Source organism: Ischnura elegans, chromosome 9 (assembly GCF_921293095.1).
Source record: "Ischnura elegans chromosome 9, ioIscEleg1.1, whole genome shotgun sequence".
Classification (NCBI taxonomy): Eukaryota; Metazoa; Arthropoda; class Insecta; order Odonata; family Coenagrionidae; genus Ischnura; species Ischnura elegans.
In genome coordinates, this window is record NC_060254.1 from 93920647 (window position 1) to 93947554 (window position 26908).

The window sequence follows — 26908 nt, forward strand, 5'->3', positions numbered from 1 at the left end:
TGAACTTCCACAAAGTTGAGCCTGAGACTATGGAGATTTTTAAAAGATATTTTTTTAATATTCCACACCAAATTAATTATAAACTCTAATGTTTTCGATGTTTTCAGATCATTACCAAGAGGTAACAGAATTTTCTGAAGGTTCTGGCACCTCTTGATAATGACCTGAAAAGGTCGAAACCGCTAGAATTTTTAATAACTATTGTGTTAAATTAGCAACGTTTATTTTATTCTATCGCGTCGCCAATCCACGAAGCTAACTCGCGAACCGTTTATTTGAATTTTGAAAACTCGAATAAATGAAAAGTTGAAGCGTGGTTGGCGATACTTAGCGGATACGATTCGTGTCACACGGATAAAAATAATTAGCGTAATACCTCTTAAAAACCCTTTACTAAGCGAATCCAAGTTTTCACTCGGTAGGGTATCATCTGATACAATACCATAGTGTAGCACTGAACGATGCACTAATTGGTAAAGCTCAGGTTACGAGGTAAAAACTTCATCAGGAATTTTACAAAGGTTTTTAAATCTTTGTGACAAAATGTTACTCGCCGGATTAACTTAGCGTTAATTTTAAACTTTTAAACGAAACTTCACTGATAAAAATCCACGGTGATCATGAGGGCTCATGGCTCATAATTGTGTGAGGGTGAGTTGAAAGAAACTCTGAGTCAATGGCTACGGGAATCCTACGAGTTGATACGCGTAATAATATATAAATGGGCTTCAACGTTTCTTACCGAATTTCTCTCGAAGCTTACTAGCCTCTCAGCTCTCTCACCTTCATTCATCAACGTCAGTATGCGAGTAACTTATCTTCATGGCTCGTTCAACTTCTTTCCTCATTCCTCATTCTACGGCCTTCATCTCTCCCTTTGTAACCACTATTAATACCCTCTGTTGCTTCCTCGTGTACGCCTCCTGTGTTTTTACGAGCTATTGCAAATTGCATCCCCGGTTTTGCGAACGTTTTCACAGCTGTTACAAATCCTTCCATTTAAATAAGCATGTTCGCAAATAAAATTGAAATAATAATAAATTCAGCCTCATTCATTTCTTGTGAGAAAAGATAATGACTTGAAATTCTGGGATAGACAACCTAAAAAAATGTATTTTTTTTGGCTGATACGATAAAAGTAAAATGTCCAATAAAATCAATGAATACCTTTTCTATCATCGTTAGTGTAAACTCAAGTTTAGTGAAATTTGCTAAATCTGGCACTTTGGTAACTTAGTACTATATAGATTCTTTAATTTTTTCTATGCCGAATCTTTTTAATAATGAAAATGTCTACCTCAGTTGACGCAAATTGAAAGAAACTGTATGGCAATCGGAGCAAAATGGATTCCATGTCATTTAGAGTTTTAGATGAAGTTTAAATGACGGCTATTAAATGTTCTTTAGTCAGTGCTAGTAAGTGTATCAATAGATAATAGTTCTAATGTAGAGCATTTCTGTTGAGGGCGAGTTTTAAGAATATTTGATCATTGGCTCCGGTTCGTTCTTTGGATTTCGCTGAGTCGTCATTTTGCTCTTCTTTCCTTCATTATGAATTACTATTGCGTTGAACGACTGTGCTGACAACTGTTTCGCTGAAAAGCCGCCGCGGCGGCGCGCCGTGAGTCACAACTCCGAGAATTGTAATAAGAGAAGGATAGAAACCTCTTCTTAGATGTTAAGGAAAGTCTTCTCAAAAGCTATGATTACTTAGATATCCGTGATTTTACATCATTGCATCTGCGGCCACAACTATTACGACAATCTGTGATAGGAATAAGCTTGTTGAAATTAGCGAAACAACACATTTACGGAGGCATTGCGATAGAGATAAAATTAAGAAGGTAACTTTTTTTCCTCTGGTTAGTTGAATTTTCGAAAAAAATGTTAAAACGGCTATCGTTTTATCGAAATTATTATTTAAAAAAAAAAGGCAAAATATTCAGTGTTTTCATGGACGCGTAATACTGCGGAGTATTGACCTGATATGGGGAAAAGGCAGGCTTATTGCGGTGGAGGATTTATTTTTCAGAAGCTGCAAGGAGTGAGATGTGCTGTGCTGTGATTACATAGGACCGTTTGTACAAAATTTGAAAGGAAGAACGCGAAGAATTTTAAGAACGCCCATAATAGTACGTTGAACCGATTCATTCATTGAGTATTGTGGAAGTTAGACTCATTGAAGCAATAAAAAACGGCTGCACTTTTTAGCAATTATTTAATTAATGCATGCGACGCTTTTCTACTCGCAGAGGTATAGTCTAGTACAAGACTTGCACCAGATGATGGCTCTGTGACGGAAACGCATCGTACGTATTAAAATACTGTGGAAAAGTGTAATCGTTATTTTATTGTCTAATAGACCATAATAGCAGTGGCGCAGCGAGGGATGGTGCTTTGGGGGATAAACCCCCTCCCAGTGCTCCGAGAAAATTTTAAGTTTCATCCATTTTACTCAATTGGATTGATATTACTAACAGAACAGTGTAGGGATTAATAAAATCCCTCAGAAAGCCGTAAAACTCACAATTTTCAACCATTTATCTTAAAATTCCGCATTTTATTAATCTTGCACCTACCGCTTATCCTGATGGGTATTTCATACCACCACTCACCCCAGTATTATAGTCTATTCACTTTATGTCTGCGGGTGAGCTTTCGTGAGAGCCCGGACACTCTCGGAAGGCTTCGCTGAAAGGGGAGGGGTACTTACAAGAGAGAGAGAGAGGGGAGGAGCGAACATAACGTTGCCAAATGTACTTAGCCGCCCTTCATTGTCACTGAAAACGTGTGAGTCGTAGGTGACCACCGGTATTTTTGCCCCGGTGCCGAGACAATATACCTACTCATTTAGACGGCATTGGAGATAATCCTTTCACAGAAGCCCATGACAATGTCAGCTACGGCGCTGAATGAGGCACCGTTGGTGGAAGGCATACTTAGTCCCATACAAGGAGAACGCGTGAGGTTTGGCAACACTGCTACACGAGCTGATTCACGATGTTCACTCGGCGGAGGTCTGAGAGCAAATGACTGAGGCCACGCCCACTGTTTGCTGATTAGCAAAGGCAAAGTCACATGTCGGGAAACTTTCTCTCCCCTCATCTTTACTTGCCCTGACAACACCAGCTAACCCGCAGAGATAAAATGAACAGAATATAGTTACACCTAAACCCCCCTCAGCCTTAATTCCCAGCTGCGCCCCTTCATTAGAGTGCATATACACCTGCAGGTGAATTAAAGAAGGAAAGTCCGAATATCGCTCGTCTTGGTCTGACTCGAACCAGAGTCAGGGATCGGGCTAATTCGATGCCTAGAATGATTTACTTCTCATCCCTCGAGCCCGGGTCCAAGTTCAGGCTGTGGTGGAGATTTTTAGGAGGGCACCCTATCCTCGTTTGAGTGCGCACTTCAAGTGCAGCCCTCCGTTTATCATATGGGACTTTAAGCCGTGGTGCCTTTCGTTTAATGCTGACTAATCGTAACGCCGGGTTTCTCTCCATCATTCCTTCCCTACCCTTTCCCTAGGTGCAAATAACCGTAGCTGTCGATTGTCTCCTTCAGATATCAAATACCCATCGATTCAGAGTGCAAATATATAACCAGGATATCAGTCGAGATCTAACTAAAGCGTAAAAAGCTCTATAAAAGAGGTGGTAGGTAAGAATTTTCGGTCCTCTGACGGTAATTTGAAATTTTCGAAGAGGAGTTCCTAAGTTTTATAAGTAAGGCATATTTTGGCGCCGTTGTCACTCACAGATTCTCATTTGATGCTCTTACATGCGTCTTGTTCCTCTCCGATGTCGTCGGATCCTTTATTTAAGTTACTTTTATAATTAATGTACTCAAAGTGAATACACTCACTGTTCACTCACACAATCAGTAGCTTAAAAAGAATGAAAACGGCGATTTTAGGTCTCTGCAACATTTGGTATTCAACAGAGTTCAATGAATTTCACCCGAACAAAGATTCTAGCTCGTCTACTTCATGTAATATTTTGCAAGTGGTTGAACATAGTTGTCTTACTGGCTTGGTTGTAAAATATATGCGCCTCACGACCCACATAGCAGCGGCTTCAACAGCTATCCAGCCATGTGTTACCTGGAATGAAATCCTGTTGTCATGAGTCAACGAGAATACGTTGAATATTTTTCCCATTTAAGGGCAGTCATGGTTGATGTCTTCGATTCTACGAGTACTGAGAACTGAGAAAGTAAGCACCGTTATGTACTTCATGTTACTGAAACTAGATAAATTTCTTTGGTGCGTAGAAGCTGCTTTTATACATCAAGGAATAGATTTATATTGATATCTGATCCCATAGATCGATGGTTTGTGGTGTTGCATGTTATAGTTTTGTGTTTTCGATGTAGAATTCGATATTAACTATGGTGAGAACCATAGTGGTCAAATTAAGTAATCGAATATAATTTAGGCATATTATGAATAATATTCTTAGTAACACTGAGTTATTCTATTGTTACAAAAAAGGGTAAATTTTACAAAGTATCTTATGTAACTATACAGTTCCACCGTCATTGATAACTATTAAAATGCTGAGGAAAACTGGAGTTAGAACGGGAGGGAACTATCTAATTCTCTAATTCCCATAAAATACAGGCAAACAATTGTGAAATATGTGATTTTTTCCTCGTTCTTGTGGAGGGATGCTGTCTTTTCAGCGTAATCACTTTGTTTCTTCTTTAAAAGACGTGTGAAGGCACTCTTAAGTTTCAAGTACTCGCTGGTTTTAGAAGTTGTCCATAGGTGACGACAGTTTCTCCAGCCATCCTGCTGGCGTCTTCAGGTCAGAATTAACGATGCATAAATTTGGCCGTCTTATATAGGTACTTTGGCGATCGGAGATCGGTTCTGATTGGTTTGTTCTCAGGTGGGATCTGATTGGTCATTGATTTTGAAGACCCTTTTCCATGTGTTGGCCAATGTGTAGCCGTCTTCTCTGTTGCAGTCAACAGAAAAGACGGCAACACATTAGTAGAAAATTGAAAAGATGATTTTAAATTTCCTTCCTCCAAAACTATGATTTCCCTGAAGATAGATCACATTAGATTTTGACACCGCTAACCCCAATGTAGCCACATGGCCAAGGGTCATTCTGAGAAAATTGTATGATGAATGCATCTCCAAAATATTGGAAATGATTGCTTAAGATAACCGTTGGAGTGAAATAACTAAATCAGCGTAAATATCTTCAAAATCACTACCAAATATTTTTCTTGGCGGAATCGGGTTAAGAGTATGGTGAATCAGATCGAGCTTATGGTTTCAAAGTAAGGAATACTGTAAAGAGTATTATCAAGCATAAAAAGGAGCATCTCTTCATGTTTTTATTTAAGTTTTGAATGGCGTAACATCCTTTACCACCTCTAAGGTTGGTCGTCGTAGATAAATATTAAATGATTATGATGTTAGCTAAATTCCTCGCGACAGCGTACGTCCATGTGCATAACAGGGTGAAGAATGAATATATGTTGTAAAGAGAAAGAATCTAGAAGAAACGTGTGCCCATGGACTGCAGAATGACTATCATAGTGAAAAAGCCATGAAAGTTTGACTTCGATAGGTGCTTATTGGACAGTTTTTATTATTTTGACCCTGCCGCTTGCACGGCGGTGGCCTTCTTATAAATTACCATGAGAAAAAATTTCCCTCGACCGCAATGGCGGCTTGCCCATAAGGACCCTCCCAAAGTTTTGAAAAAGGAAAAATATTAAATACCCATTCAATTTTAATTATACATCGAATTAACCAATGTTTTTCAAATCGCATGCATCGAAAATGTGGGAATAACACGCAAAAATAGTGAGAGAAGTTCGCATTTGTAGCCGCGGGGCGCTGGCCAGAGCGTCCCAATCCATCACCATGCAGTTATATGAAGAGTGGTAGTGATGGGAGCTGCTGGTGATATGACGCGTCTATGCTTATGCCTTATGGAAGTCTTGGGACGCCGCCCGATCATGCGCAGAGCGACGCATCTAGTGAGTTGACATCGCCGCGCCGGTCGTCGACCGTATAATCTTGGTGTTGCAGTGTTCCAGAATACCTTGTTTTGGTGACCAGTTGACTTATTGTGTGTAAATTGCTTTAATGTAAATAGGCTTAGTTGTTTATGAGTTAAATCGAGTAAGCGATTGTTAGTGTTTTAGTGTTAGTGTTTGTTTTGTGTGTTAGTGAATCATAATAGTCTCTAGATTGCCTTAAAAATTCAAGAAAATACACAAAATTTAAAAAATTTTTGACCCCCCGGTGGAGTGTGCCCCTCCCAGCATTAGACTCACGAGCCGCCACTGCTCGATCGGGAATCGCAACACGGACCTTTGGGTTTCCGGGTCACTGCGTAGGCCACTACGCTATTCAGGTTCCTGAATTACCATGGAAAATGCACCGAGTCTCAAAGAACCTGCATATCATATAGTGGCCCTCGCAGTGGCCAGAAAATCCAAAGGTTTGAGGTTCGATTCCCGGTCCAGGTGAATTTTTTCTTATAGCATTTTTGCGTATGGAACAATTTGAATATTTTGAAGAATAGAGCAGGTAGTCAAACCCATGCCGTCCTTTTGCCAATCCATATAATTAAGGTATATCCTTAAGAGTAAATTTAAAAAAAGTGATCACCTGCTTCCACGCATATGACCAAGATTGAAATGGCAAAGCCCTAGCTCATATGATTTCTGATTTGTCTGACTGGCTAGCTGCTAAAATGGAGTTTGTTTACATATTGTTTATTTCGACTTGAAAATTTATGCCTATAAAATTTAACCCGACGGAAATGGAGATTTATTAGACATTGTCTGCATTATATTTATTTTTAATTTAGTGTCTTGGAGTGAAGGCCTTGAAAAATTTATATAGCAATTTTTGCTAACGTTTTGGTACATCAATACATCTTCATCAGGGCTTGGAATGAAAACGAGTACCAAATTTTGATACATAAGCAGCATAAAATGTTAACATTATTTTTTACCACATTAAAAAGTTGTAAATTAACAAAAAAGAAATTAACTGTAATTTACTGTTTTTACTGTTACTACATTAGATTGGTAACCATCAATAAACATATCAAAAAGGTATGTCAAAATTCTATTATTTATCTTCTTTTTTGCTAATTTACTACGGCAATTTATTATTTTTTTACCAATGTAGAAAAGGTTTCTAGGATAGTTGTTTTTTAAATATACCATACATTTTTTACATAAAGCGACGGGGATTTCGATGAGTAATCGTCATTTTCAGTAATGATGGGATGGAAATTTAATGCGGAAAAATTGTTATAACCTTTTTTGCTGTTTATGTATCATAATTATATACTTATTTTTATTCCAAGCCCGGATGACGTTGTATAAATATACCGAAACGTTGGCAAAAATTGCATGAATATTTTTTTCGAAAATTACCCTCCAAGACAGTAATTTAATATTAATTATAGAGGTAAAGAAAAGAAGACTTGTCATCATTTGTGGTTATTAAAATTCAATGGAATGATAAAAATTCTAATCAAATCGAAATAAACGAATTTCGGGCGACATTAAAATCTATAATATCCAGCGTATCCTATTGCTCAATTCACAGCGCGTGAGCTCAGTGTAATATCCAGGTTTAACAAGTACATATGTCTTGTGCTTATATCATGGCTGCCGTGAAATTAAGCCACGAATATGAATATACTCTTATTATTGTCAGAGCAGAGGAGGTCAAGAGTGAGAAGAAAACAAAAAAAAATAATTTTTTTGTTGCGGTATTACGTAAGTACAAAAAATTTGCGCGGTATTACATTACGCCGACGAGCTAAGGCCTCGAGAATAAATTTACGTCGATTACCGCGTGTGATGTCGATTCTTATGCTTCGGACGGAAATCTTAATGGCACGCGCATCCCATTGTCATCTCGCGCATGGCGCTGTGCGATTGCGGCCTGCGTCAACACCACTTCCACACATGGCATCGCCGTGCGGGGAGGGACTGATAACATTTTCCTAATCTAGCGCTAGATAGCGCACCGGTATTATCTCCTCTGTAGCGGATGATAGTGTCAACCCTTAGTTACCCGTTGGGTCAATATGTACAGGTGTAATATTTTAATCATCGCGCACACTTTTGTAGTTTAACTTTACGTTTAAATCCTAATTTATCATTTCGGTTTTTTTATGATTAATTACAGTTTACAGACTGACAACCCTGTGACGACTTAATTCAGTAGACAAACATCATCATAGTAAGTGAGATAACGTTATCTGATTTTTTAAGTATCAGGTTTTCATTTAATTCCAAGGTTCTATTCGATGGTGCTTTAGATGAGTAAAGAAACTTTTTAATGGAAAATTAAACCATGTGTTTAAGAGTATATAAATAAATTACTTTTACCAGCAGTAGTTTTGATGCTCCAAATTCATTAAGAAACAAGAAAATATCGTCAAAATAACCTTATTTTTTCATGTCGGTAATCGAGCATCCTTGTTAAACTCCTGTGCTGTTGCAATAGGGTGGTTTCCTATTATTTTTTTATTGCCTAAATCGAAAGATTATTACTCCTGGAGTACTTATTTCACGCTTTTAGATTTTTAAATGACGATATCTATTTTTCGCGATTAAATGAAAATTGAAAAATTTCAAGCGCGCGAAAACGCGACGGGTAAGTATAATTGCCGGGAAAACTCCCGTGTGACGTCGTTCTGGTTCTCGCTGCCGCAAGTGAGGTGACCTTGGGGCGAGGCTCTGAGCGCTGATACGACGCAGGATGCTAGCAGGTAGCTGAGTACCATGCTAGCTGGTAGCGCTTGGCTTAAAAAGGATTATTAATACCTTATCAAACGAGGAAAACTTTCCGACCTTAGCCAGTTTTAATAGGTGATTATTAAGACATGTTTCCCTGAGCTCTGTGCCTCATGCATGCATTGGTAATCTCAGACGATGTAAAACTCCTATCTACTCGAATAGAAACTATGTCCCTGTGACGTCACGTGGAGTGGCATCGCATGGGCCAATCTGGCCTTTTTCAAATGAGGATAAAATTGACCATTGTCATTCGTCTGAACCGGCATTTCTAAAACCAAATAATTTGTATATAACGAATACACTAATGGTGGATAACGATTCGCAAACAATGCCTTTCGTTTTCTTTGATGAAGGAAACTACCCTATTCTGCAATTAGGGGAAATTATAGAAAAAATATCAATAATTTTGCTAGAGAATCAGATTACCCTTGCAATAATAATTTAGTTCGAATAATAAAGCTTTATAACTCGTCTCATTGACACTCAACGCTTATAGTTCGGCAAAAATTTCTTAATGGTTTCGCAAAAGAAGCTTAGCGATTTGTAAACTGCATCAGGCGGGAGTAAACAACTGAGGTGCGCGTTTGCGGTGTCTTGCCGCCAACGTCACCATAACATATCAAACTCATTAAATGTCAGACATGCGAGACAGTTCTTGGTACTACGCTCGCAAAATATTAGCACACGACTGCAGTAGGAATTGCCAAGGAGATTGTGGGATTTCATGGCGGATAGTGCACGGCTGAAAAATATTGTGACGTGAGGGGTTGGCTCTAGTAAAATGCATATTAGGGAGTATCAAAATTAAGGCATTAAAAATGTTGGATATAAATGTAGCTAATAATTAACGAAGAGAGATTACTGCTATGTATCTGTAAAAAGGAATGACATGCATAAAAAAATAACCATAAAATTTCTTAGTTTTAACGCAGAAAAAAAAAACAGAATTTAAAACAGTCTTTTAAACTTTAACAGAATTTAAAAGCGATGGCTAAGTTCTAACAACACGTATCTCAAATTCGGCCGGTTTGAGACAGCAATCTTAAACAAAGTTTAATAACATTAAAAAAATAAAATACAAGCAAAAAACAACTCTTTGTTTGTAAATGAATGCTTATTTTTCAGTTTTATGAACTTTTGGTTTTTAATTTCAGTGTACAAGTAGCAAAAATTAATCGTTTCTTTGCTCACATGAAAAGTTGCTTTTTTTTTTTAGATACGTGTTGTTAGAACTTAGCCATCGATAGGTTGATATGCTGGGCATTTACGGTTCAATGGTGCTTTTAAACTTCGTTCAGGGGCTTCGAGTCATCAGATTTTAAGGGAAGCTAAGCCGTTAGTCTTGAGAGGTATGGTACTTGAGAAGAAGTTTCCGCGGCGTTACTTCATATGAGTCTGGGCTTCCTGGCGTTCCTCCGCGTTGAGTTGTCCATAGGTGACGACAGTTTCTCCCGCCATCCTGCTGGCGTCTTGAGGTCAGAAGTCAGAAGCTGAGACTTACATAAAGTTATGATAATATTTTTGGAAACTTGTATCAACGAATTGACTCATTGAAGGAAATGTTGGTTTAAATTTTAAATTGTTCAGCTTGATAACGATTTTGTTGCCGCATCAGACGTACTGAATAACATGCGTGTCAGGCGCGTGGTGTACAAAATATACTGGGTACCACTGCCTTTGGTCTCCATACATCAGCACTCAATTTATTATACTTAGTACTGAACCAGTATTATTTAAATCTAAATTCTGATCTCCCTTAGAGATGTTCGGCTGGGGAAAGAGTTTTATCCACCACAAAATACCTCCACTATGAAACACCTTGTTTCAGAAGGAGAATCATCTCATGTGTGCGTGAGACTGCTGTTAATTCTAATCCATCAATCATCATTTGACGCAATGTAAATGTTAATCTTAATGCGAAAACAAAATGGTTGCACTCAGTATCACTTGCTTATTCCGGTTATGGCTATTTCTTCAATGCAGGTAATGCCAGTTATTTAACTTTTATAAAATGGGAGAATTCATATGAGGCCACGCGGGAAGTTTCCGCGATAGTGGCCCTCCGTAATTTATAGAATAAATATTAATGGAGAAACACAAAAAAGACAGCCCGGCGACCTGAAATTCTACATTTTGCTCTTCTTTAATTGCATTTCATGTTCCGTACGCTGCTCGCAATTAAAAAAAAATCACATTAAGGTATACTTAGGGGATTAAATGAGGGAAATATGAATCCACAGCAAAAGGGTTACGACCAGGGGCGGATCAAGGATATTTTTTGGGGAAGACACAAGGGTATGACAGGTAGACGATCTTATCATACTTAACGATAAAAAACGGAGATTAAAAACGAAGTACAATAATTACTGTACGAAATATTCTCTTTATTTTAACATGAAAGTTAATTTGAAATTAGGTGATTGAGGCCCCGTAAAACACAAAAGAAAACGAACGTAATGATAACAGTATAAAAAAATTTGTCCATCTTTAAAGCGTCTGGGGGGAGGGCACATGCCCCCGGGCCCCACCTAAATCCGCTTATGGTTACGACATAAGTTTTTATTGAAAAAAATACCCAGAGTGGCTATTATCAAAATTTGAATCCAGGCCATAAGTCGGGATGTGTTATGATTTCAATGATACGTTATCCAAGGACCTCCAACTGTCAATAGAGAACTCAAAGGCCGGGATAGCCGGAAAATTTTTATACCAATCGCCAGAAACACATGACATTTAGCACGTCTATTTCAAATCACGGCTTACCTACCCTTTAACTCTGATGACCGAAACGCAATAAGTTGAAAAGCTGCCATTGAAGCGTAAATTCCTTGCAAATAAATATACTTTTTCAGTACTTTTTTGCGCAAGTACTGTTGGAATAAACCTAGGCATTTTAGCATTTGGATTTTAATTATTGGTAGGGGTCTGTGAGGAAACCAAGGGGCGTTGCACTTAGTCAGTAGAAGTAGGAAATGGATGATCAAAATTCATGACACCGTTGTTAGAAATTCACCGTATCTTCCGTTTAATGTTTTTCTCATAGACTGTTATACCGTTAACTACCGGGATATTTGAATCAAGGTCTTTTCTTACATTGCGTGGACATGGCGTCATAGATGTGCACAGGCTGGCGAACCATTCAGATAGCTCTAATGGACGTATATCAGTTGGAGGTCTTTGGATAAGCTATCAATAAAATCACTACACTACCCGACGCATGACCTAGATTCAAACTTTGATAATAACCATTGTGAATATGTTTCCCCTGGAAAAAATTATGTCGTAACCTCTTTGTTTTGGATTCATATTTCCTTAATTAAATTCCAATAGTCTAGTCTAACTTAATGAATCGAACCTCTTGTGTGTATAGCCTTTGACTTTGTTTGAAAGACGATTTCCCTGCTTGAACTATGCTTACTTACGCTGTTTAAGGTCAACCAAGGTTGTATTTTGTAATCCGAATGGTAATTAGCGGTCAGAATTCTAACCACGGTTTGCGAGTTGCACAGGTGTTACGTCATACTGGAAACGTTAACCATGTGACTCAGGTTACTTGTATATGAATGATCACTTCTCCACCCTCACCCGTTAAATTTTTGTTCATTTGGTCCATGTTCCCGAAAAAAGTTTCAAGTAAGGATTTATTATGTATCACTTAGTGCAACGATGGGTTGTTCTATGATCGTTGTCTCTGAGAGTGAGCCTTGAGGAAAATAGGGTTACATTATTTAGAATATTAACAACCTACTTACTTAGAGACTCCCTTTGTTAATAAAGGTTATAAGATGGTCAAAGAATGAGATTATAACCGTGAGAGTTTCAAAAATTCATTTTTATCGCCAGGTATTGAAGAACACTGCAGACTTCTCTGTAGTTTAAAACCTAATATTTCATTATGTAAAGAGTATCTAAACTTCCTAATATTCATTCGGAAGTATAGATACTGCTATTCACATTCATTAGCCAATGACTACCTTATATTGATCCCGGTATAATTCATAGAAATATTTTGATTCGAACGATGATTTGGCCTTTCCTTAGTTTCGAGATGCATTCAATTCTGCAACTACTTTAGTTTCTGTATGAATGGTACCCTTGTGCATAGTTAAATATATCCTCTGCCTCGTTGGTTGACTTGTTATTGTGGTAGAACCCAGTGGCACAGCGAGGGGGTTTTGGGGGATAATCCCCCCCCCCCAGAGCAAAGAGAAATTTTTAAGTTTAATCCATTTTACATCATGGTAGTATTACTTATAGAATAGTGTTAGGATTAATCAAATATCTCTTACAAAGCGGTAAAACTATTCATTTGGAACCATTAATCTTAAAATGTTCTAGAGGAGGGCCCCCGTAACTCCCACTTACCCTGGTGGGTATGCAATACCCTCACACCCCAAAGTATTAGTTGCGCCTGAAATCCCCCCCTAGCCTTAATTCTCAGCTGCGCGCCTGGTAGAACCTTAAACTATGTAACATGCAGCGTAGTGCCAGTTGGGTAATTGAAAACTCTCCCCTTGGAGCAAACGAACTGAGGGAGTCTCGCTAGGTGTATTTACAGACGTCGATTCCTGTGGTACTGTGTTCTTATTTTGCCAGCGGTATTGATATACCTAAGTAAACTATCTTTTACATTCAAAGTACCTACTAAGTACATGAGATGTTACCACTACTGCATTCACGAATGGGGTCGCGCTTTAATTAAGTTAGATACTTTAGTGGAGGGTCGCCTTAAAATTTCGACGGTTGGCAAGGCGAGGGAAGGAGGTCAGTCCAATTAATGCAACTCTTACAAAATACCTGCTTACGTTTCTTAAGAGTCAGCATCGCGCCGACTTCGCTTCCTTTCTTCCCATCCCTAGAGTAAACCAATCAGTAATTGAGAAAACACCTTGTATATGAAGTTTTAATATGTAATAACAATGTTACCAGTCAAAAGGGGAGGTTTTAGAAAAAAAATCTGTATTTCGCGCGGTTGTCTACGAAGTAGGTGAACTTGAATAAAGAGATCATTGATTTTGAGTACAGTGACGTAGTTAATGCACAACCAATCCCAAATATAAAATACTTGTTTTTATTACGCCTCTTTTTTTTAACAAGTGGCTGACGATATTCATTTGCGATCGTGACTGGACGGATATAATTATTAGAGTTGATACTCGTTTTGATATTCTCTGCTGTAGTCGTATGTAATCTGTTTCGGTCGCGGCAGATTAACGTCCTCACCTATCAACCTATAAGTCGCGTGTTCGAATCCCTTCTGGATGGGATTGAGTCCGTCTATTCATGAGTTCATTTTAAGGGAGGAAACGATGAACCTATATTCTATTATAAAATAAAGATAACGTTAGTCTTATCGTCTGAAGTGGTGTATTCGTTCGGGAGGGGGTGCAAAGGCACGAGAAACTTTTTTCGCGTCTCTGCTTTGTATCGCCCACCGCTTACAGCTATTGCAACACTTCCTAGCCATCAATTTTCACTCTCGTGTTTCATTAACTTTTTAATTATTACATTTACTTTAAATATAAAATATCACGGGGTTTCCTTACTTTACATTACTTAACCTGACATAATATTGACTTGGCTGCCCAGACATTTAATCTATATGTGGGCTGCTGAACTCTTATGTACTTAAGAAATAAAGACTTCATTGTTTTCATGCCTGGATTTTTCCTGGCGAGCAATGGTAGTGAAGATCTCTCGCGTCTCACGATGGGTAAGATTCCTGAATTCCTGTGAAAGATGGGCGAGTTGCACCTCGAAACGTTGGAGGGAGATATGGAGGTATTGAAATAAATAATTGCAATTACCGCGCTTATTATATGTATGTATATTGGAATAAACACTTGTGCGCATATGGGAATAAACACTTGCAATCGTCCACGATTATAATAATAGATATATAATCGTGGAAAATCGCTCTTGTTTATTCCAATAGCCGCACAAGTATTTATTTCAATATATATAATAGGCGCGGTGGAGTGGATTTTTTTCCGTATTGAAACAAGGGCGTACCCAGGATCAAAACTGGGGGGGGGGGGGGGCAAGCCATGGTTGTTCAAGTTATAGGTAAGATTTAATCATGGAAAAGGTGAATGAAATCAACATTTTAAGGAAACTGTGACAGCTCTTTATTAGTTTTTAAAATTATTTGCTTGAAAAAATTTTATATTCCTTCAAGACATTTGCGATTTTTGCTTCTAGGGGGGGGGGGGGTGCCCCTTCCTGCCCCTCGCTGGGTACGCCCATGTATTGAAATAAACATTTGCAATTTTCTAAGATTATAACAGATAGATAATCGTGGAAAATTGCATGGGTTTGTTTCAATATAGGAAAAATTCCACTCAATCACGCTTGCGTGATCGGATTTTATTAGAGATATGGAGGACCTTACCCGGTGTGTGACCCGAGAAATCTTCACTGCCAGACTTCATTATTGTCTATAACTTATAGCTTCAGGCTTTAATTTGTGAAAAATCTCCATATTGGAAATAAAGAAATAAAACTTTGTAAGGTTCACTATTATTTTAATATAGGCACGACCCGGGTTTCGTAAAGTGGTTACATCGTCCGGTTCGTGCCTACATTAAAATAATAGTGAACCGAACAAAGTTTTATTTCTTTATTTTCATTATTGTTGCTGTTTCTTTTAGAATGTTTCAGTGCTCACGTTGCTGAGGGCTTTAGAAGATTCTGACATCCAAATTGCTGTTATTGTTGTTTTTTATGCGTCACGTGATGTCCTTCCAACTTGTGATTACCTGATCGCGGCCCCTCTTCGGCACCGGCTTCATTCCACGTCGGCTCCAGCGGGACCGCCTCGGCTCCTCCCAGACATTTTCCCTCTCCGCGAATCAGGGCGGATTTCCTCCTGCCTGCGACGGGTCTGCCTCCACTCTCCGCGCCTCGCCAGTGTTTTGGACATGCCCTCGCGAACATTTGTCTGCAGTTATAGTGTTCCTCCCTCTAATAGGTCAGAAGATGGGTCGCTCCCTGTGAGAAGACGAAAGCATCCAATCTGGCCGGTCCGGCGGAGCGACCTTACGAGCCACGCCGCGTTGCATGAGAAAGGAAAAAAGCTGTTCACCTCGACTTAATAAGACTGGATAAGCACTTTTTTTCTGTGAACCTTTCACTCTCTTGAGTTCGCACCGGACACACGCGAACGCACCACTTTCCAACACCCGGTCACCGTTCGCACGAGTGGCGAAACTTTTTCCGTCTCAAGAAAGAATGTGGCGAGAGGTGGAGAAAAAAAAGACGAACGACGTCGTTGAAGATTCGTTTTTTTTTTCTGATAAAAATATTCTTCCACTACACTCAATCGACGGACTGAAGTAATCAGTCGAAGATCACACGGTAACAGATGGCGATCCAGTCACATTTCTTGGAAGACATCTCAGAGATCACTTTTTAAGCACGCATGGCTCACCTTCACTTGTTTTTTGAACCCGATTGTTTCCTCGCGATAAGGAAGACGCGTTTTGTTTGCGTTTCCCTTCCCTTTTCCTTTCCTCTCGGACCCGACAAAAGAAACCTCTTGCTTGCGTCTGAGCGAAAGATATTCACTCGCCGGCGATCGGGAAACAAGTGAAGGAGCAAGAGCGCGACCTCTTTTTCCTGCTCGTCACTTCTTCCCGCCGCCGCCTTCGCACACGACGAGGGTTGCGCGCCGCCCGACGGGGCGAGGCTGGAGGGAGGGGGGGGGGGGCGTGGAGGAGAAGGCGACGTACCCCTCCCCTTATCCCCCCCCACCACACCTTCTCCTGGAATCCAAGATTCCCATCTTGGTATCGCACCAGTCTCACTCCACGTGGTCTCCCAAGGTACTGCGGGCGGGAAGACCCAACTGCCGCTTCTCGGAGCCACGGCGCTGAATCACCGCTCTATCAGACGCATTCCTACATGAATGCCACACGCGCCCGCATGCCACGTTGCCGATCAGTGCCGGCTTAAGGGCCGGGCAATGTAGCTAGGGGGCTACCAAGCCCCATACTAAATTATTAAATTTAGAAAACGTTTTATAAAACTAATCATAAATTATTAAATTTAATAAACTGTGAAATTATCACTTTTTATAGTTATTGGTATTATTTAGTTTAATTTGGGGGTATTCCGTACCAAACTTCCCGGGCGAAAGAACAGCATTTTGCCCGGATAAGTATTTTGCCTTCAGCCGTCCCTGCCGCCGATAGCCGGCGACAGCTTTATTGCATGGAACAGAATGAGGCTACAGTACGGTTCATGGGCGAACCTAGCAAGTGGCAACGGGGGGCAGCTGCCCCCCCCCCCCATCCCTTAGAAGCAAAAATCGCAAAAGTCTTTATGTAAAATCAGCACTGAATTGAAACGAAAATATTCAATAAATTTGCTTTAAACCCACGAAAAATTATATGAATGAGTGTAAGATACGTAACTAAAATAAAACTATTTTTTCAAGGAAATAATCTCAATAACTAATAGGGTGGTTCCTATTATTTTTTTATTGCATAAATCGAAAGATTATTACTCCTGGAGTACGCATGTCACGTTCTTAGATTTTCAAATGACGATATCTATTTTTCGCGATTAGATAAAAATTGAAAAATTTCAAACGCGCGAAAACGCGACGGCTAAGTAGGAATGATGGGAAAAGTCCGAGTGACGTATTTCTGTCGGCGTGTGAGGTGACCTTGGGGCGAGGCTTGATCGCTGATACGACGCAGGCTGCTAGCATGTAGCTGAGTACCCTGCTAGCAGGTAGCGCTTGGCTTAAATAAGGATTATTTTTTCCCCTATCAAACTAAGGAAACTTTCCGAACTTAAGTATTTTTAATGTGTGATTATTAAGAGATGTTTACCTGAGCTCTGTGCCTCATGCATCCATTGGTAATCTCAGACCATGTAAAACTCCTATCTACTCGTATAGAAACTAGGTCCCTGTGACGTCACGTGGAGTGGCTTCGCATGGGCGCCAATCTGGCCTTTTTCGAATGAGGTTAAAATTGACCGTTGCCATTCGTCTGAACTGGTATTTCTAAAACCAAATAATTATTATATTATGAACACACTAATGGTGGGTAAGGAATCGCAATCAATGCATTTCGTTTTCTTTGATGAAGGAAACTACCCAATTGAGCGCTGTTACAATTTTCTTAAAGTGTTGGTTTCATTCACCTTTTCCATGCTAAAATGCCACAACTTGGCTTCCTCGTAGACCATGGCTGCCCCCCCCTTATTATGATCCTGGGTACGCCCTTGATACGGTTCACAATGGACTGGAAATATCTTAGATCAGGGGCGGTGTGGGATAATTGGGGACACTCGGTTGGGGCTCATGATGTGGTCCTCCTAACAGGACCCTTATTAAGACGTCCTCCCCCGGAAAATTCTAGGACATTGCATACCCGGAAATGCATTTGACGCTCTTCTAGCTCTTGAAAAAGATGAAGGTTAATAAAAAATTGCAATTTCGTAACAAAAATTACAATGAACGGTGAGAATTCGACAGCTTGTAAAATTTCCTAATTCATTATTGTTTTGTTATCTAAATTTAATAATTTATTACAGTTCTATCTTCTATTAAGTGAATTTTTCCTTGAAAATGCGTTAAAATAATAAAAAAACACTGAAATAAAATTTCGAATCACTCTTTCAAATAAGCAACAGGTTCTTGTTTATCTTCTGACACATTTATTTTTCATTTTAATGTTTGCATTGCCTATGTTGTAAATATAGCATCTAGTGAAAACTTGAAATTTTATAATTACGAGAAGAATTTGGTTCGACTTATCATTTTTTAAATTAGTAAATCTTCGAATATTTTTATTACACCTTTCATATACGGTTCACGATAGACGCGAGCGTTTACAGGCCCATTAAGCTCGGTGCCCTCGGGGATCGCTGACCAGCAGAACTGGCCAGACCGCCCCTGTCGCTGGTGCAAATCAAAAATTATAAAAAATTGATAAACTCCATCAGTACGCCAATGCTTTCCCAAATGTCTACATCTCGTTTTTATATTCATCTCTCAGCAGACGTATTTAGTTTGCATACCGTTTCAACTAGTTTCTGTCCAAAACCTGCCAAAAAGGACTGCGTTTATTTTAATTTCTAGGCGGGTTAAAAGGGAGCCAGTGGTTATTTAGTCCATTCATCCTTCTTGCTATTGATACGTAACGTCAATATCAAGGTACCATATTCAACACTTTTAGGTAAAATGTTCAATAGCATATCGCGCACAGCAAAAAAAATTCATCAGAACCAAGGCCTTCGAAATTTGGAATGCTGCTATAAGAGGCACTAGAAAGACTGCACTTGTGTGAAAATGCATCAGTAGCACGATTTATAAATAATTATTTAAAATTCTTTTAATTCCGTAAGAAGTGATGGATGTCAAAATTGTTTAAAAAACAGGTTTTTTCGAGATAAAATAGTAAGAAAATATTTTTCTTGGGAAAAACCTTGTATTAAATTTCATGAAGTGCAAACTTGGATGATGCATTTGCAAAACTCAGAAGTCATTGAAAGTCCACCTTGAATTGATTTCGCTATTGATGCACGGTCTCAGTATTGATGTTGCTGGACCGTTTCTTTTCAAGTATGAGTCACGATAAGAGTCTCAAGGCAAGCATAAGTAAGTCGTTGTGAAAGCGGCACTGGATGAATGAATCTTGCGGGCTTGAAAACAGTTCCTTTACTCCATGGTTTCATTCTTATGGGTGTGACATTAATAGAATGGTTTAGTTGCAGCTCTTAATTTCTCCTCAATCCATTTCATTCCCTTCTTCAATTTCCAACGAATCTTTTTCCTCATATGCATCTCGATTTATCTCCTCTGCCTCTTGGTCTTTCACTGGGGCCGTTTCCGTGGAATTTAGTTTTTGTTTTCTATTCTGTGTAATTTCTCTCTCTCGCTCTCTCTCATAATGTGCCTAATATAAGGGATTTCTTCTTAGGAGCATAGTGTTCGGTTTTTTTAAATTCTTCTCTCTACCTCGTCGTTTCAAGGAGATCGTAGCTCCTTGAAACAGACTAAAATGCCGTCTGAAATGAGTGTCTGGAGTAATCCTCCACAGCTTCATTTAAAAAAAATCGTATTTGACTTTGAATTCACTCTATAGCACTTATTTAACACTAAAATACCCGGCTGGTTCAATATGACCCAAAAGAGAATATTTATGTTGATAATTTTGAATGAAAAATGAATTTTAGACTCATATTTCATGACTTTTAATTATTTCGTCTGGTTCTCGTCTGTTCATAATTTAGGCCTGATATTATTATTTTTCTATTTTTCCTCGTCACTTATACCTGCCATGCCCGGATGGCTCATTTTGACCAAGACTATCAAGTCTATTTGAAACCATTCTACTTTTCCTTTGAATTCAATGAAATGGTGTTATTTATACTGATTTTTTTGTCAAAATTTTATTGAAATGTTTTTGAACCCGATACCATTGAAATTCATTATACCTCCCAAATCCATCAGAGGGTAAGCGATAGGCATTCACATATTTGTAGATGCTAGTTTCCCATAACAACATAGAAATTGCTGAACAACTACAATTTTAATATTTTCGTCTAATTAAATTTTCTACTGCCCTCCCAAACGCTTTACAAAACGATGTTTATAAATAAACTGGGAAGGAATCACGTATTATGAGTTAAACTAAATATCAGGGTTCCCACTCAACCGTGAATAAGCCGTGAATTTCGTCTACCGTGAAAAAACCTGGAAATAGCCGTGAATTTCGTCATAAAACCTCAGAAATCTCTCAAACTTGGTTGTAGTACTACGATAGACGGATTAAAAGAAAAACAGGATATTTCGATCATGTTTCAAGACCGAGTCACGTGCAGGTACTGTCCACGCATTTACCTGCACACGTGTATTCGAAAGCGCAACTATTAATTGGTCCGTGTGTGCCATGACAGCACGTTGACCTTAAGCCTGCGATTGGAAGACGTTAACCCTGGCAAAAAATCAGGCACGTCTTCACTTCCCTGCCACCCTGCTCTCTCCATTTTCCCACTCACACCCTTTTAGCCGGACATGAATTTTGCTAACTATAGGTGACGTCATGAGAGATGGCACTGTCGTGTTTTTGTTTGTATTCAAGGCATCTGTTGCGTTTGTTACATTTTTAGTTGACGTGCGGCCGATGGTTGTTACGTGATCAGCATTTCTGCCTAAAATGCCTTATCTACAAACCGTGAATTTTATGACATTTAGACCGTGAAAACCTGAAAAAAACCGTGACTTTTACAATGTAGTTAGAGTGGGAACCCTGAATATGCAAACATGGTCATATTGGGTCAAATGGACCCACTAGTGGCATAATAGCGTGTAGGGATTGGTCGGGCATGCTAGAGTTAAAAACCACTTTCCGTTGGTGTGATAGCTAGAGTGTCGGGTTCAAATCCCAGTGGTGGTGGTGGAGATTTTTCGGAGACTGCCAGATCCTCGCTTGGGTGTACTTCAAACACAGCGCACCGTCCGTCGGACGAGACGTTGAGCCGTGATCCCCATGGCGCCTCTCGTTAACAGCATGCTAATTCACCCTTCCGTCATGGAGCAAATGACCTTAACCCATTAAAGCCCACGAGCAGCTTAAGTTGCATCAAGGAAAAAAAATTCTCCTTCCCTCCTGGAAGCTCGCATATATGCAGGAGAATGCACTTTTTAAGGGCTGTTCCTTCTTCTAAGTCGGTTTTTTTAGAAAGAGTACAGGCAAAGACATAACGATGCTTTGCTACCCCGACCCTTTTAAGGTCCGTCACCGCCAGTTGTGCTTCTGACTCTGTGCTGCTCGGGAGTATATAGTATCTGCCCAGCGGAATGCATATTGGATTTGAATACTGCAAAATGGTAAGTAAATATAATAATTTATAATTTCGTCTTTATTTTTCAAGCGAATTTAGGACAGCATTGTCCTCTCTTACAAATAACTTGATTAACAATCACAAACATCCATGCCCTGGATGGTGGTCAATCCACCCTGGCGGGATTCGAACCCGCGACCTCTAGGTTAGCAGTCGGGGACTTTACCCCGGCGCCAACGAAGCCGGCAAATATGTAATTCCCTTTGAGTAAAACATTACGTGATTTGGCTAGAAAATAATTTTTCTAACGGTGGTAAAATTTTTGATGCAACTGAAGTTGCTTGTGGGCACATAGTAGTACTAATTGCCTTTCCCTCAGAATTTGTCTCCTTTGCCTTGAACTGTCTGTGGCCTCCAGTTACCATACCGTACCATAGCATACGTGACTAAGAATACCGGAAGCATCTCGTCATCTCTGTGCGTGTATGGTTGGGCATATGTAGGTGCTGATATTAGTTCCCTACGGTGAATGATTGGAGTACAGATGAAGCGTTGAAAGCCTGTGACATTTCTCGCTACCGCGGTGTAGGGTACTCAGTCAACGTTGACGCAATGGCTCAACTTCCCTGTGTAGAAACTGCCTAATGAAATTAGTGGCTGAAAAAATTTAAACACTGTACTTACCGCTGCATTTTAGTATTACATTCCCAGGTTTCAACATCTGCTATTGATAGAAGATGAAATCTAAGATATTATATTCTACAAAATATATATCTTCTAAAATTTTTGGCAAACTTGGCATTGCTATTCCTTTGCAAATGTATTATTGACCAAGATGCAAGAACCCTTACTACTGTATCGGTATTGGAGATGGAAAATGTTGGGAAATGATGTACTTGGAGACAGATCTTATTAAAATCCTGATACTTCTCTGTCGTAAGAGTTAAATGTTGCGGATTTTAAATTTCCAATCGCAATGAAAAACAGGAAATCGGACGCTTTTGGTGATAGCCCGCCAATCAGATCTATTGTACCCATCTCCTATTGCAACGATCTCTGATTTGCCATTTCAGTCTTGGTCTCATGCGTGCAAGTCTAAGATCGATCTTGTCTGGATAAATTCATGTGGGACACCAGTGTAGAATTGATTACCACGAAATACCGCGCTTCCCTGAGGCGCTTCAGATCGAACCTTAATCCCTTGCGCTGAAATGACGAGTCTAGACGGTCATGAACTTCCGACGCCAAATCGCGCAATGACGAGAGTATCTCGTCATCGGATTTTCATAATATTAGCACTATTTTTAATATAATCTCTATAGTCACAGGCTCAACTTCGTGGAAGTTCATTTCAATGAATAAAAACGAACAAACTTTGTATTAATCCACCAATTTATTTACGCGGTACGACTAGTTTCGACGCAGCGGCGTCATCCTCAGGTACAAAGGTTACAAGCAATCAAACATCCTTATATACCAGATACCACATGATATATAAGGATGTTTGATTGCTTATAACCTTTGTACCTGAGGATGACGCCGCTGCGTCGAAACTAGTCGTACCGCGTAAATAAATTGGTGGATTAATACAAAGTTTGTTCCTTTTTATTCACCATTTTTAACGTTATTCAATGTCAAAACATCCATAATGTACATAAATAACTCATATTTCATGTAATATGATCCATATGGAGTAATAAAATAATTTTATACGAGTAGCGATAGCCGTGTTCTCGTTGTATTTAAATAGACACTTTACTATATGGAATAATAATCACTTTTTATTCCACTGTTCTACGTTAATTACAAACAGCAAAATATCATTTATTACCAACTACTCTATTTAAAAAGAACCACAGAAAAATAAAGAGAGCATTGGAGCACGATATCCAGAGAATAAATTGAAGTGGAAGTGGTTTATCGCAGCATGTCGAATCTTCCTTAAAAACGCAGCTGAGTAGATCTAACCTATCTCGTGGACTGATTATAGTTTTTCTCTCGCCACCGCATGTGACGAATTTTTCGAAGCGGGGGAACGAAACGGCGTCGCGTCGTCGCTTGCGAGCTGAAAGGAAACCGGATCGAACAAGTTCAGCTGGATGGAAATGTGCTTAGCAGTTGTTTCACAACGCATTGTCTTCCTGTATCTCGTAAGGTTTCGTGCGTTTTTAAGGATTTCTTCCCCTAGCACACCTATCGGAGAGGCCTCAAAACCTGCCGCTGAGATATCGCCGAATGTCATTGAGGAAGGAGCGGATGTTATCTGCTGCATTGCTCTGCTCGGAAGGCGACGAGTAGATTGCAGCTGTTTTTGTTTTCATTTACGAGTTTCTTGACGCTTGCGATCAAGGGGACTGCATAGAGAAGGCCCAATTCCATCCCATAGAAGGCTGATTTCTGTTGCCACTTCGTTCGCATCTTATCGGTTTTCATAAACGTCCGCGCAGCTGTGACGATTGCAATTCCAATATTTTGCAGTATAATGTTTGTAATTTCGAGAATTAGCATGGCAAAGTTATGAATTTGATAGATCACAATTATCATGTATATAAATTTCTGTTAACAATCCTCATAATGCCTTATTCTCCCATGAAACTCGGACCAATTTGTCCGTCAGCTACACGAGTGACGACTTTTGTAAACCCATTTAAATGCGCGGTGTTTGACAAACACATTTAGAAGCCTACTTGAGGATCGTTTTTTGAAATGCTCGTGGTTGCGATCCACGTCCTTTTTCCGAAGCACTTGATTTTTGGGTGATTGCGGGGACTTCATTCCCACGAATGCCATGCGACGCTCGTGAAAAGTCTGAATAGTGTGGTTTCCTATTCTTTTTTATTGCCTGAATCGAAAGATTATTACTCATGGAGTACGCATTTTACGCTCTTAGATTTTCGAATGACGGCATATATTTTTGGCGATTAAACGAAAAGTGAACATTTTCAAGCGCGCGAAAACGCGACGGCTAAGTAGGAATGATGGGAAAAGTCCGTGTGACGTCGTTATGGTTCCCGCTGCCGCAAGTGAGGTGACCTTGGGGCGAGGCTTGAGCGCTAATACGACGCAGGCTGCTAGCAGGTAGCAGAGTACCCTGCTAGCAGGTAGCGCTTGGCTTAAATATGGATTACTACTGCCTTATCAAACGAAGGAAACTTTCCGACCTTAGACAATTTTAATAAGTGATTATTAAGAAATGTTTCCCTGAGCTCTGTGCCTCATGCATGCATTGGCAATCTCAGACGATGTAAAACTCCTATCCTCTCGTGTAGGAACCAGGTGACGTCACGTGGAGTGGAATCGCATGGGCGCCAATCTGGCTTTTTTCAAATGAGGATAAAAATGGACCATTGCCATTCGTCTAAACCGGTATTTCTAAAACCAAATAATTTGTATATTATGAATACACTAATGGTGGGTAACGAATCGCAATCAATGCCTTTCGCTTTCTTTGATGAAGGAAACCACCCTATTGCTGCGCTCGTCACGATACTCGCAAATGTGTGATACCACGTAGGGATCTAAACTCATTTGAAGCAGTTAGTGAAATGGTTGGACCAGAATCGACCGGATTTTGATAGCAATGGGACGCCGTTTAAATTGAATTTGCTTCCCATACTTACCGTTGTATAATTTTATGTTTATGTTTGCAATCTGTTTTTTTTATCTAATAATTTGTCTCAAGGAATGATCTGCGAAGTGCTAAAATGGATTTGGAAGAATTAGATCAATTTAAACTCATTCAAACACTAAAATGCATCAGTCATTCTTAAAATAATAATCGTTAGCTAAATTGACCGTGGAAGAATTCCACGAATCATTACGTTCATATATTTATAAATTCCGATGGATTATTTTTTAAGTTTCAAATTTGTTTCTGGAATTTGGAGATAAATGGCTGTGATAAAGTGATTTTCAGAAAAATGTTCATATTTCAGTGTATCTTATCTTTGCTTTGCTATGGGACATTTTCGGGCCACGGATTCCTTTTTTACTGATAGACATTTCTTTTACTAGATATATTCGACTGCAGGTTCCTCAACTGTGCACATATAGAGAGGAAGTTTCTTTCTTTTCTGATCAATTTCATTCTATAACTCCCTTTTTTTTAAAACAAATTCGGACGTTTTCCTATTTCAGAAATGGCATATTTTTGCGGTATCTGCGAATTTTTCGCCGCGGAGTTAAAAATTTCGTGAATGAGTTAACTGTAGCGTAAGTAGTATCTGCATCGAAGTAGAGAGACGTAGCAATTCGGAGAGTAAATTGGACTCGACAATTAATTGCTTCTTGGAATCAGCTGGGATGGATGTCGAGACTCAAAAGTGAAAAGTGAGAGTTGACTTTGAGTTAAATTTGACTGGAAATTTACGTTCTATAAGGGAATTCTTCAAGAAACACTCCAAAGTGCTAATTTTAGGGACAAAGAAAAGAATTCAAATCAAAGTATTCTTTTATATTTTAGTCCTGGTTATCATTTACACATATGTATTATGTATCCTATTTTTATGGCCAAATCAGAAACAAGTTTTCTCTTAAATTATCTGGAGGCAAACTTTAAGTACGTATGATATTTAGAAACTCATTTTTACGAGAAAAGAACAAAAAAAAGCAATAACTAGTATTCCAACACCTTGATATAATATTGATACAATTTATAATTAAACGATGGCATCAATGTGATAAGGATATCATTGTAAAACACGATTGGAAGTAGCCATGGAGTTCACATTTCTTTGTTTACATGTAAATTAGTAATTTATCTCAATATTTAAGGCAAAGTTGTGTACAATTGAGGAATATAATGCGCGAAAAATACGCGACAGAATAAAATTTAGAATGCATATTGTTACTGAACTGAATTTAATTTATACATTTCAAGTTGTGTTCGCGGGAAATCTATCGGTACCTTTTTTTGACAATCTCAAAGATGAAGGTAAGTGTTTCCGTTAATATTGCCTTCATATCCAGTTACGAAAGGCGTAAGCTTTCTATAAGCTATGCCTGGAATGTGCGGGGAGTCTGTTTGCTCTGATATATGACACGCGCTGCGAAATCAGAGATACGCATTCACGGAAGATTCGCCTGAATTGACAAAACCTCTCGAGGAAACACGAAGTGGAGGAGAGTTCGACGTAAGAAGATTGAAGCACATTTGTGAATGTAAAAAATGGGTTTTGGGTCTCAAAAGGGGATATTAGAATTCAAAGAGGTCAATGTCGGCCCTATGTGGGTCATTAGATTGCTTTCGACAAAGGATAATATCATTTTAATTGGGGTAGCAGGGAATATAAGCGAAAAAAACTCGATTGTTTCA

The 26908-nt window shown here is 39.2% G+C and overlaps 1 protein-coding gene across 2 annotated transcripts in view; it reads right to left on the bottom strand.

The window, feature by feature from the left end:
* Nucleotides 1-26908, bottom strand: part of LOC124165258 (polyamine-transporting ATPase 13A3-like) — a 95325-nt gene that overhangs the window by 63474 nt on the left and 4943 nt on the right. The window contains exon 1 of one of the 2 annotated variants that reach the window (XM_046542578.1): nucleotides 15552-16416. The exons of the other annotated variant lie outside the window; for it this stretch is intronic. Within the exon in view, the coding sequence (XP_046398534.1) occupies nucleotides 15552-15729 (178 nt within the window). The 5' untranslated portion in view covers nucleotides 15730-16416. Of the gene's footprint in view, nucleotides 1-15551; nucleotides 16417-26908 lie in introns of those variants that run through there. 2 annotated transcript variants of the gene reach the window in all.